The sequence below is a fragment of the Sebastes umbrosus genome, chromosome 22 (assembly GCF_015220745.1).
Source record: "Sebastes umbrosus isolate fSebUmb1 chromosome 22, fSebUmb1.pri, whole genome shotgun sequence".
Taxonomy (NCBI): domain Eukaryota; kingdom Metazoa; phylum Chordata; class Actinopteri; order Perciformes; family Sebastidae; genus Sebastes; species Sebastes umbrosus.
In genome coordinates this window covers 7,168,641-7,181,269 of record NC_051290.1, presented here as the reverse complement: position 1 = coordinate 7,181,269, position 12,629 = coordinate 7,168,641, and the positions used below count along the sequence as shown (strand labels likewise).

Genomic DNA, 12,629 nt, shown 5'->3' with positions numbered 1-12,629 from the left:
ACAGACACAAAGGGCAAAAGAGAGAATATGCCCCTCCGAGTGAAGAGTGAGTGACAGGCACTTGAGAGGAAGCGTGACTGCATTATCTAAATGTGTCTGTGTTTTGACTGCGGCCCGCTGTGAGGGGTTTGCAGGAACAACAGCACTGTGATTGGGAGCTGGCTGCCTGGGGGATGATGAGAGACGGCATTAGTGCCCACAGAGCCTCAAAGGCCAGAGCGCAGACCCACCGTGGTGAAAGATAATCTCGGTGATAGGCAATCTCTTTAGTATGCCTGTCTTGGTTGATACACTCGCATTTCATCTCTTTTATCATTCTTTGCCCGCATAATGTTTTGAAGACTTGCATTTCCACTGGGAGCTGTAGTTTTGGATCATGTATTTTTTTTTGCAGAAAGCATATGATAATAAGTTTTATGTTTGTGGATCACAGGAAGATTTCATCTGTCATCTGAGAGGTGGTCGATGACCATATAGAGGCCTGAAAGGAGTTGGCATTCACTCACCCTCCGGGTAGCCGTAGAGGTTGTCAACAAAGTTGGAGATGGTGTAGTCGAACGCCGCGGCTGAGATGCCGTCGTTGTCCTCGCTGTCGTCCACAAACTTCAGCCCCTCTCCTTGGTTCACTCCTATCAGGATGTCATAGTTGAGGAACTCCCCCTGGTGGTGCAATAGAGGAAGAGCATGCAACCATGAATACTACAATCACTACAACCATGAATGCTGCTGAACTCAATTTTGTTTTGTATATCTGCACAGCTTTGTTCATATTTTGTATGTGGTATTTATGACATGAAATGTAAATCTGCAGGGTGTCCTCTCTTTGTGTTAATGTAAAGTATGATGTATGTATGAGTATAATGTAAACTATACAAATAGTGCAAAGAAAATACTGAACACTGTAAGAGTTTGAATCTATAATTCTATAATTCCAATGAAGCCGAGAAGAGAAAATCAGTCTTTGATTGAACTGCTCACAACCCCAAAACGTGCACCCTGTGACGAAGGGTTTGCAAGTCCACAATGCTTTTCAAGTATGGGATTGCATGAACAGAAGGTTGTGAGTCTACAATATACCACCGAGGCAATGTGTTCTGGGATGTGAGTTCACACCAGCTGGTAAATGTCACCGCCAGACCCTCACCCTGGAAATGTCACACTCGCACCTACTGTAACTTCATGTTCTCTCTGTCTGGTGTGTCATAACAGCTCAAGTCAATCTACAGCCTACGCTACATCTGCAGTGATACTGGTGTTAGACCCTCACCTGCTGCATGAGGATCTCCGGATCGTCAGGCACCACGTCTCCGTCCACCACGGGGCCAAAGGCGATGTGGTAGCGAGCTGGCTGGATGTCCTGGTCCACCAGCTCCCTGAAGTTCTTGCGCCTCAGGCAGTCGACCAGGTCGGCCGTCTCTGTGTAGGTGCAGCCCACCTTGCGGGCCAGGATCTTGGTGTACTTGAGGGGCTGGTAGTTGACGGACCAGCTGGAGATGGCGGTTCCACTCTGGGCTATGGCCCTGTGGAACAGACCTGAGAGGACAGATGGGGTATTTATATCACTGCATGTGGGGGTAAAAATGACCAAAAAACATGATGATGTCTCTAAATGTTATGTGCATTTCCCCCCAATGTGTGCAGGCAGGATGGAGCTCTGTAAAGTCATCTGACTTAAGTTCAGTTTTGGGATAGGATGGGATTCAGATAGACTACTTGATGTGGAAAATCTCTTTTTCTACTTTTAGAATTAGAGCATGCTATGGTGCTGTAGCTCAAAACAAAAAAAAAAGAAAAGAAGACTGGGAATAAGCTCATCTGAGACGTAGAGAGAGACATTTTCTTCTCTAGCTGTGTTTCTCCCTTCCTCTTTGTCTCTCTCTCTCCCTCTCTTGCCTCCTTAGCTCTGCCCGTCCTGTGCCGTTTGAACCACTCAAGTGGCTTGTTAAAAGGCCGCCTGCCTCGCTCGTTTCCTCTCGTGCTCCTTTTGTCTTTCTCTTCCCTCTCTCTTGGGCTGAAGATTGGTCAGTTAATTATTAAGCAGAGCCGCAGAGCCCCCTCTCCCTGGGAAATCAATTATAGTAAAAAGTAGCTTGGAAACAGCTATACCTACATATCTGCACTGGGGAAGTCAAAGGGGGAAGGGGGGGAAGACAGACTGAGAGGGAGAGGTGGGAGGTCGGTATTATTTCAGTCGTCTTCAAAATACGTTTCTTTGTCACCACCTAAGAGCCTCTTGCCTTCCCTGCTCCCTACTTTCCTATGTTTGGCTGAGTATTTTCTTTGCTCTTTCTCCTCCCTCAACAACGTTAGGGGAGACCGGGGTGAGTTGAGCCACTATTTACTTCTTTTAAGTGAGGGCAAGACAGTGATGTATCCAACTAAAACACGTACATACATTTCAGGATGTGGTGCATCCTTGGGAATGATCACATTGGATCTAAAATACACGTTTTTCAAAATATGATATATTTTATGTTTAAAAAAAAAAAAGTTGCCAACTTGCCCCCGATGAAGGGTAAGTAGAGCCTAGGGAGAGGATACGTTGAGCTATGCCACTTATTCCATGGACTTCTCTCCATCACAGGGTCAGTAAAATGGATCACTATTCCAAAATGTGTGGTCACATGACCAATTTTTATCTATGGTTGCCTAGATTAAAGGCACATGTGAGGTATTTACTTTGAAAAGACTCCATCAGAGACATTGAATCTTATTTAACATAATAAATGCTGGTCTAACTACACCTGGTGTTTGTCAGGTGGTCGGTTTAGCTTCATACAAAGATGCCAGCGGCTGTAATTCTAGCTTTGTGTTGAGGTTTTCAGAGTTAGTGATGATAATAGGGCTCAACTTCCCTACAGGCTCAAATCACCCTACTCTCCCCACAGCCGATTAGACTGTTATTAAATAGGCGTTATCAGTCGCTATAAGCCCCATAGATGTGGGTCAATAGGGGCCTACTACACCCACAAGTAGGTTTTATCATCCATTCACATGATAGGTCACCAGAAGAAGGTATAAAAGAACACGACAGTGACCTCTAGCAACCGTAGTAATTATGACAGGAGCAGAAGCAGAAGTCAAGTCCTTAAACTTAACCAAGTGTAAATCTAAAGAAGTTGTAGTTTTGTTGCCTAAATGTAAAGAAGTTGTAGTTTTGTTGCCCAAACCTAAAGAAGTTGTAGTTTTATTGTCTAAACCTAAAGAAGCCTTTTAGTTTCAGTTTAAAACGTGATGTTTCATTCAGTTTTACAACATGTTAGAACATGTTGAAAGTTTCACTTTTACAACGTAGGTGTAGTAGGCCCCTAATGACCCACATCTATGGTACTTATAGTGACTGATAACGCCTATTTAATGGCCTGATAACAGTTAAATCAGGTGCTCCCCTATATCCTCTCCTCCTCTTCCCTTAAACACAGGATACCATGGATGCTGTCTCCACCTCTACATCCCCCCTGCCCTTCATCATATCAGTATCACTTACAACCCCTCTCTCCATCCTGTCTACCACTTCCACCCTGCCATCCATCCTGTGCGTCTCTGCTGTCAAGCTTGATTTGTGACGCTGTGTTGTTGACATGATTGGTGTCCCTTAAGGGTGGGGATGACAGACTCCTTACCTGGCATCCCTGGCGGGGGGAGAGGTGGGGTGTTGGGGGGGGGGGGGGAACATGACAGACAGGCGGCGTCTAGAGGGCTGATGTTAGACACCGTTAGATGCTGATGGAGACGATGATGACGATGGGGTGATGACAAAGCGGAGGCGTGAGAATGGACTGGTGGCAGTGTGAAGGGGTTGGTTGTCAGCGACAGGAGACAAGGGGTTAATACAGGCTTCCTCAACCGTTAGGGTCCCTCTGCTGCTAAAGTGGGGGCTCCCCTGAAAAATTAATGATTAAACTACAATGACTGTTCTGGTTGCCATCTAAAAACAAACAAGCATTGGTGTTTTTTGGACAGAGAGTGTGCAGAAAGTCTGCGAAATACATCAATGTAACATTTTAAGAGAATAGAGTGCTGCAGGGATGACGAGTTTTTGAAGGCCAATCAGGAAGTTAGCATCGCACTGGTTCCCTCGACAAAAAGCCAATGGGATTCTTCCATTGGGTTTTGGATTATTGCAGAAAATAAGCTCTGTGGCGAACACACGTTTATAATACTTACACGTTTTGTTCAGCAAGATAATCTCCACAAATGAACACCACTTCTATGATTATTGAAGCGTGAATGCAATCGCCAGAAGTAAAAAAGCTAACGTTAGGCTATAAACGAACTACACCACGGTCACATGACTTCAACGTCACCACCACTAAGCTAAAAGAAGACTAGTGTACGGCGTGATGACGTTTAGTAGTCTCATTTAGCAACTTCTTAGCAACTGCCTTTTTTAAGACGCATAAAAGCTTCAAAATTCACGAGTGGGATATTTACTGACGTATTTTATGTCGCAGAACAAAACGTTAAAATCTCTTCAGCGTGTTTTAACCACAGACCTTATTTCAAGCATCTAACTAAAAACCCATTGACTTCCAGACAAGGGAACCGGAAATGCTAACTCATTTCCGGGTTTTAGGGCTCATTCCTGCAGCACTCTATACCCTTCTTCATTTACTTTTCGAGTTAGATGAGAAGATTTATACCACACTGTGATGATCGCACTGGAACTGGGAGGTAATTAGCTTAGCGAGAGATGTTGGACCGAAAGTGTATTTTTGCACATTGGGGAAAGCAAAGCTAGCTGTTTACCTCTGCTTTCTGTCTTTATGCTAAGCTAGGCTATCCTGACTCTGGCTCCATACTTAAAGGAGACATATCATGAAAAAACATTCAGATTTGACTCCCCTTCCTATGTCACACGCAGGCTCATCTACCTACCCATCAACAACCTTTGCAAAGGTGCGCCATATTTTTCTCGCATTTCCAGAAGGGGATCTTAAAGAGACAGGCGCTAAAACGGAGCGTTTCAGACAGAGGGTGAATACAGGTATATTCAGATAGACAGTATGAGGGAAATAATGTGTTTTTTGAACATTAAAGCATGTAAACATGTTCTGGTAGAAACCCAAAATACAAGTATGAACCTGAAAATGAGCATGATATGTCCCCTTTAATGAACAGACTAGAGTGTGGTATCGGCTTTCTTTTCCGTTACTCTTTAGAACAACAGGTGGTTTCAACTTTGCATTCTTAATTATAATAATTTAGCATGGTTAGCAGTGTTTAATGAGTTGCAACGCCAATCCTCAACAATTAAGTTCACTTGTAATTTATTCAGTTTTCCCTCTGTTTTTAATTCCTATGCACAGTACACATACTTTTCAAACAGTCAATATGCTTTGTATTTGTATTTATACAAGCAATATTATCACTATTATCCTGATATAAATATATAATAATTGGGGTCTTGGGAGGTTTCTATTGCTAAGTGGGTCACCTGCCAATAAGGGAAAAAGGTTAGGTGTGCCTGGGTTGATATGAAGGGTTAGCAGCCATTAGAGGTTGGGTTAAATGGACACAGTGACACGGCAGCAGTGCACAGATGCTCACTCGAGCTTTGACGACACATTTGTTGTCAAGGCACAGAATGAGTCAAAGTTAGAGACGTGTCAGACACAAACACACGCAGAGCGGTGATTGAAGCAGATGTGTGGCTGTGTGAACACGATCTCTCTAATCTCTTCGCTTTCTCTTCGCCCACCATTTCTTCCCTGTTTCTGTCCTTTGCGGTTTGTGTGTGCGAGACGGAAAATGAATAGAGGAGAGAGATATTGAGGGAGAGTCGTCGAGCGGCGTGCAGAACAGAGAAGTTACGACTGGAGGAGGACAGCTTCAAGAGCGGCATGATCAAAGGCGGCGAGTGCGTGACCGTTTGGCTGCGGGTCGTCAGCCACACTGATCTCGATTCAGATCAAAGTCGATTGGTCCGTAGGCCGCTCACTCTCGGTGGTTCAATGTTAACACTTAGCCCTCGGGGTTTGTTGTTGGTAATGGGGAGCATGAGGTCAGACGGATGTAGGTTTTTTTCGACGTAGAGCCTCTCTGCTGCAGAGCAGTGGACCGTTAACAGAGCCAGGAGCGCTCGCCATGTCAGGTAACGTGGGGAAATGTTGGAGCTCCAGTGTAATTTATCCTCCATAGACACAAACAACATAACCTGGACTCGCTCATTAGCCACACAGCTGCTTAAAGCCTTCAGTTCAAAGGACAAGCAGTGTTTTCCTTTGAGGATAGAGGTGTCAAGTGAACATCACAGGACCTAATGATTTCTGGGCTGGATGCTGCTAGCTGAGTTTCCATCTGACCAAATAGCAGGGCCTTGCTGCGAGGATTACATTTACATCATCAAATAGCCAAAGGAGAAATGAAGGTACAAATATACATACTACACTGAACATAAGATTCCAGCAACAGATAAAGGAACATACAAATGCAAAAATCTGTCCCTGAGTGACTGAAGTTTCACGATTGGTCGGCTGAGTGTTGGAGTTTCCTCATTGGCCGTTGAAGGAATAATTCTTTATGCAAATGAGTCCGTCCAGCGCGACGCGTCCGGCTCACGAAACTTGGACCAAGCTGTCAAACTAGGCGATCTAGTTCTAAAATGAAAGCAGATTCAGCAGAGGCATCGCCTATTTCTCGCTTAAAATGTTTCCAGAAGTAGATTTTGGTGGATTGTTTGGACGGAATAACAGAAAGTTTACGAGCAGGACGCCATGTTGTTTCCTGTTTGAAACGTCGAGCAGAAAACCAGGGACCAATCAGGTGCATTCAACGGTAGGGTACGCCACCACTTGAGCGGCCAGTTGAGTGGAGCAGCGCCAAAGAGAATAGAAGTAAAGAGACGAAACTCCTGTGTTTCGTTTACAACAGCTGCCATTTTGGACTGAAAACACTTATTATATTTATAATATTTTATTGTTCAACGCTGGCCATTTCGGTAGAATATGACAATGGAATAGAAATAATTTTGTTTGACTTTTGAATGGCACTTTGTAGGTGAATGTTTTACTGGCGTCCGGTAGGCTTTCAGCACGTCCTTTAGTGTCCTCTGCGGACCTTGTGGACATGTACCGCTGGATTTAACATTACAGACATGACCACTGACTATTTGTATAACAATCTAGCCACAAATTCACAGACTGACCATACACGGTACAGCCGTAGACTCGGTCCTGACAGAGTCTTGTTTTGTTGAGGGTTTCAAAGGTTGAATTGGACATGCAGGTGTGCGTCGCCATCTGTTTTCCGCAAATATATAGAACAAATACACAGAGAAGGTTTGTAAATATGCACTGTGGCTATTCAGGGATTAGCGATCTAAACTGAGGAAACATTAATGGATCAGGTGGAATTCATGTAAGCAGTCGCCCCGTTTGTCAAGAAACGTGTGGTTAATGAGTCATTCACAGGGATGGATCCAGGCTATTAGCAATCGAAAGATATTCCAGGAATCCCAGTGGGAACAATGTGCTTGGGAGTTTTTCTATTAAGAAAAAACAAGTGAATGGTGAGGTGACGGACAAAGAAAAATGGATTTATGTTCCAAGAAAACAAACAAGTCTTCAATTACCCTCCGAGTGGTGCGAGAGGATGAGGAGGTTGACGCAGGACGCCCCAGCTCCGGAGCCGAAGATGGTGATCCTCTCCGGGTCTCCGCCGAAGTGGCCGATGTTCTCGTTGAGCCAACGCAGGGCCTGAATCTGGTCAAGCAGGCCGTAGTTCCCCTTAGCGGACTGATCGCCGGTACTGAGGAAGCCTGGGTATTCGTATAAACAAAGATGTAGGAAGAAGGTGAGGGATAAGGACAAGAGGGAAAAGAACAAAGGAAAGGGGGAAGAAGAAGGGATGCAGAGATGGGAAAAGAGAGAGAGACAAGATGACGTTAGTATCGGTACATTTAGTATTTAGTACCTGTCTGGCAAATGTTCCCTACTTTGGCCTGTAAATCAGCTTCTGACTGCGAGGGAATTGCATGAGAACAAGTGTGTTTGAGTGTGTGTGTGCAACGCCATCATTCATCAACAAGGAGTGACAGACGGCACACGGAGAAAGCAAAGGGAGCGAGAGACGAAATTGCTTTTTCAGCTCCTCTCTTAATGACGTTTACTCTGTCTAATGGCATCGAGCAGGGACTTTTACACAAAGCCACTTACAGTACAGAAGTCTGCATTCCCAGAAATATAGGTGACCCTAATCTGAATCACACCAGTAACCGGATTACAAGTGATGACACATCGTGCTTGGAATTTAGGATGGAACAATGTCTTTCTTATTTTCTTTTCTTTTTTTTTTTTTGGAGAAAGCTACTGTCCATCAATAGAAAGAAACTTTTACAGTAGAAAAAAATACATTTTGATATCTTGACTTGTCACAGTAGAAAAAGGACAGGTGTTACTTGAGGTGTCCCAGCAAGCAGCCGTGGCACAGTGTGACGGTGAGCCAGCATGCACAATACCCGAAGCAGCTAAATAGAATTCAGCCATAATCCGTTTTCCTATGATAACACGTCAAAATGTCTTCCAGGAAAAAAGGTCAACATATAAGAAACCAATATATGATATGATATCCCTTAAGCTTTCTATTTTCGAAATGCCCTGTTAAAGGATAAGACCCGTGGCATTCTATATTTGTCTTAATGCCAACAAATACCATATAAAAACCAAAAGCAACAATGAATTGATTCTACTTAGTATAGCCACATAGTGTTAATCCACAGCTGAAAATAGTTCCCAACAAAAGAATTTCTTATTCCTGTTTGAGTAACATCTGCTAAAATCTATAGTGCCCATCTGTTTAAGGAAATTACTGAGATAAAAAAAATTAAAGTATAGTCAGTATATTCATTTTTTTAAAGATTTACAAATGGGCTTTGGGGCCACAGAAGAAGTGGATGTAATCACCGTGACGTCACCCATTGGTTTGTGGACTTCCGTTTTGAAGCCTCGAGTTTGGCCGTCGTCATCTTGTTTTTTTGCAACCAGAAGTGACACGAGAGGGTGGAGTTAAGTACAACCGAACGCTGAATAAGACATTTTTAAGGTGAACTGAAAACACTGTGAAAAGGTTAAAGTTGTAAGTTAAACTTTTTGCAACCAGAAGAGTCGCCCCCTGCTGGCCGTTAGAAAGAATGCAAGTTTAAGGCACTTCTGCATTGGCTTCACTTTGCACTCTTCACATTGGCTCTGGCATTGTTGGCTCTGGTCCCTTCAATTTAATTTGTTGACAAATTTGTTTATATTATAATAATTAAGAATATTGCCAGCCATATCCTTCAAGAATGTAAAATTACAAAACATCACACAGGAAAAGATATGAATGACAAATGTGAGTTCTTCCCTATTTCTACATGGTCTTAGTTGTGAGCTGTACATCTGTACATGCAGCACTGTTAGCACATTCATCATTTGTTCAATACTTTGTCTGATGTTATTGGATTTAATTTTGTTTATTCCTTCATTGCAACAACTGTTTCATGGATTTACAAATGACATGAAATCCTGTTTGCAAATTGAGTCTCCCTTGTGGAATGATAACGTACTGAACGTCCCTCAAAGTTTCTCTGTAAGACAATTGTTCATTCATCAGAGCATTGTAATAATAGCTCACCTTTTCTGTTGTTAGCTGACATTCGCCTCTCATGATTACCGCTGAGTATCTTCGATTGTTCCACCAAAGACCTAAATCTTTTCTATTTAAGTGCCCATTAACTGGCAGCCTCTCCGATCCTAATGGGACTCCTAATTAGAGCTTTATTAAAGGCAGGTGCACTGTAAAGGTCATCCATTAAGCCTATACAGTAGAGGTTAAACACTTGTATACAGCCAGATGCTTGGATCTGTTAAAACACAAACATACAGGATGTTGTCTGCTCTGGGTGCCTAATTAGTGTTACCAAGATCTATTATCAAGATTTCCAATTAGACCCGATGTAAAGTCACAAGCATTTTTCACTTCACTATACATCTATTCCTTTGTTCAGTGCTAATTACATTACAACAGAGGTTTAGTTAGGAAGGTGTGTCTCTGTAGTTCTGGTTCGGACATGGGAGTAGATATCTATTCAGGATCCAGCGATAGTTGTAGTGGTGCGTTTAAGGATACGAGCTGTGAGTCTGTGGCTGTGTGGTCTAGAAATGATACAGAAATTGAAATGTGTATGTTAGAATGTAAACAATACGAACAAGGAAAATGTTATAAATAATAATACAACTAGAAGGGCCAACAAGGCCAAATGCCCTATCTCGAAATGTTAAAGGTGTAGTGTGCAGGATCTGGCGGCATCTAGCAGATTGCAAACAAACTGAAACTACCTGTGTGCCAAGCGTGTAGGAGAACTACGGTGCATATGTAGATATAAACGGCTCATTCTAAGGTAACAAAAACCCGATGATTCATATTTTCAGGTGATTATACACATAAGAAAACATTCTTATTAATATTATATTTCTGCCAATATATCCCCCTAAATGTTAAACACTGTTCCTTTAATATGCTCCAACATTTAATGGGTTCTACCTTGACCCATGCTACATCTTTCCACCAAGTTCCATGAAAATCGGACAGTCATTTTTCCGTCATCCTGCTGACAAACTGAAAACATAACCTCCTTAATGGCAGAGGTAATTATGCAAATGATAATACCAGGAATAATAATCTTTTAATATATAATAAAGAAATAAACTGCAGTGACAGGCATGGCCTGGATAGTCCTCACTAAACAGCAATAACAACGCTTCTTAACAAGAGACAGCCTACTCCCATGTATGAATAAAGGGCCACCTTGTGGCGAAAGCACGACCTGCACTTTCTCTGAATATCATAGAGCACAAAACTGTAATGCAGAACAATATAATACACAAAGGCTGATGCATACAATTATATATTTATACTGAATTTACAAAAAAGCCTGAAATATGTAGCACTTCTGATAAAGGCTACTGAAGTTCACAGTGTTACCCAATCATTTCTCTCTTCATCCTGCAAGTACAATCAAAATCAATCAAAATTTAATATCTCAGGTGATCCATTAAAAAACGAAAGGGATCACAGCACACTTTAAACACCACAAATAAGCGGCATGTTTGAGTGCATTAATTAAGCCGAGCACAAATAAGCTTCCTAATTCCCTACTGTAATCACTGTGATATATTAAACATAACCAATTATGCTTATGAGGTCATTCATTGAGCTAATTAATGCAATACGTAGCAATACTTTTATGTCAGCGTAGTTTCTTGCACACAATATGGGAGCAGTGTTCATATAAAGTCCAGATATTAAAGCTTGGTAACTTTAATAAAATAACGTTTTGTGTCATATTTGGTCTAGTTTGCCAGTTTTACGAGCAGTGATTGACAGCTGCGTTAGAGACTGCTCAGCTCTGATTGGTTGTTTTTCTTCAGGCGCAGTGGAATCTTGTAAACGCCATTAGGAGCACTAAAAGGAAGCGGAGGAACCGGATTTATTCACAGATTATCCATCTCATTTACTATGACACAGAGCAAATATGACAAAAAGTTATTTTCATTAAAGTTACCAACTGTAGCTTTAACATGTGGAAAATATGAAAATCACTGTTTCATCATTATTGTGCAAATTTATGAAGCAAGATCATCTATTGCTGTGCCAAAATTATTTATTTATTCATTATTTAGCCTCCTTCCTGACAAGCTAGTATTACATGGTTGGTACCAATGGATTCCTTAGGTTTTCTAGTTTTATACGATGGCAGTATCTTCACTCTAGCTTTAAATCCGAGCCGCTCCAACCTAAAAGTTGCGTTAAAGCGTTAAAGAAATTAGTGGTGTAAATGAATTTACGTTAACGTGTCGTGTTAACTTTGACAGCCCCAGTTTGGCTCTTTAGTTATCATTCTTACATAATGTGTACTATGCCGGTGGGACGTCAAAATACAGAAGCAACCGATCTGGGTCTACACACAGCCAGCAGACACCCCAGATCCTATAACGTTATCTTGTTAAAGCCGCTGTCTTTCTCGCGCTTTCACGCTGCGTCCATCTGACTGTGAGTCAGTGTACAACAGCGGGCCACTTCACCCTTCCTCCTCTTCCTCTATAATCTGATAAAAGGCTTGAAAAAACAAAACAAAACAAAAACAGAGGAGCTGGTTAAAACGCCGCAATGCAAGATGAAAGCGCGGCTCCACATGAATAGCCTTTAAAATGGCTGTGGTAAGGAATGGTGGTTAGAGGGGGTACGGGAGAGAGAGTAGAGGAGAAGGAGAGGAGGATAGTGGGTGTTCTGTGAGTCCCGGATAGAGGCACAGTGTTTCATCTGCCTCCAAGACACCAGGGGTTGGCGCACACACACACACACACACACACACACACACACACACACAGGGACACTGATCAAAGGCTGACACTACAGAGAAGACTGCCTCCCTCTCTCTCTTCCACACACACACACAGAAACAGACTATACATATACATGCGAGCACACAAAGACGGGAATAACGCAAAGACATACTCTCCGTCTCCATCGCACATGTAAACAGGGCACACATTCACACACACAAAGCCTATATGTAATCATTCAAACATGCTCGCGCCCACACAGACCCAGTGCACGCTCATTTTTTCTGTCACCAAATGTCATTTTTGGGC

At 42.6% G+C, this 12,629-nt stretch overlaps 1 protein-coding gene across 4 annotated transcripts in view; it reads right to left on the bottom strand.

Moving 5' to 3' along the window:
• The window catches only part of nlgn2a (neuroligin 2a), a 229,545-nt gene that overhangs the window by 25,618 nt on the left and 191,298 nt on the right, over window positions 1-12,629 (bottom strand). For all 4 annotated transcript variants that reach the window (XM_037758315.1, XM_037758317.1, XM_037758319.1 and 1 more), the window contains 3 exons: window positions 7,574-7,759; window positions 1,268-1,533; window positions 507-660 (listed from right to left, as the gene is read on the bottom strand). In XM_037758315.1, the coding sequence (XP_037614243.1) occupies window positions 507-660; window positions 1,268-1,533; window positions 7,574-7,759 (606 nt within the window). The remainder of the gene's footprint in view (window positions 1-506; window positions 661-1,267; window positions 1,534-7,573; window positions 7,760-12,629) is intronic.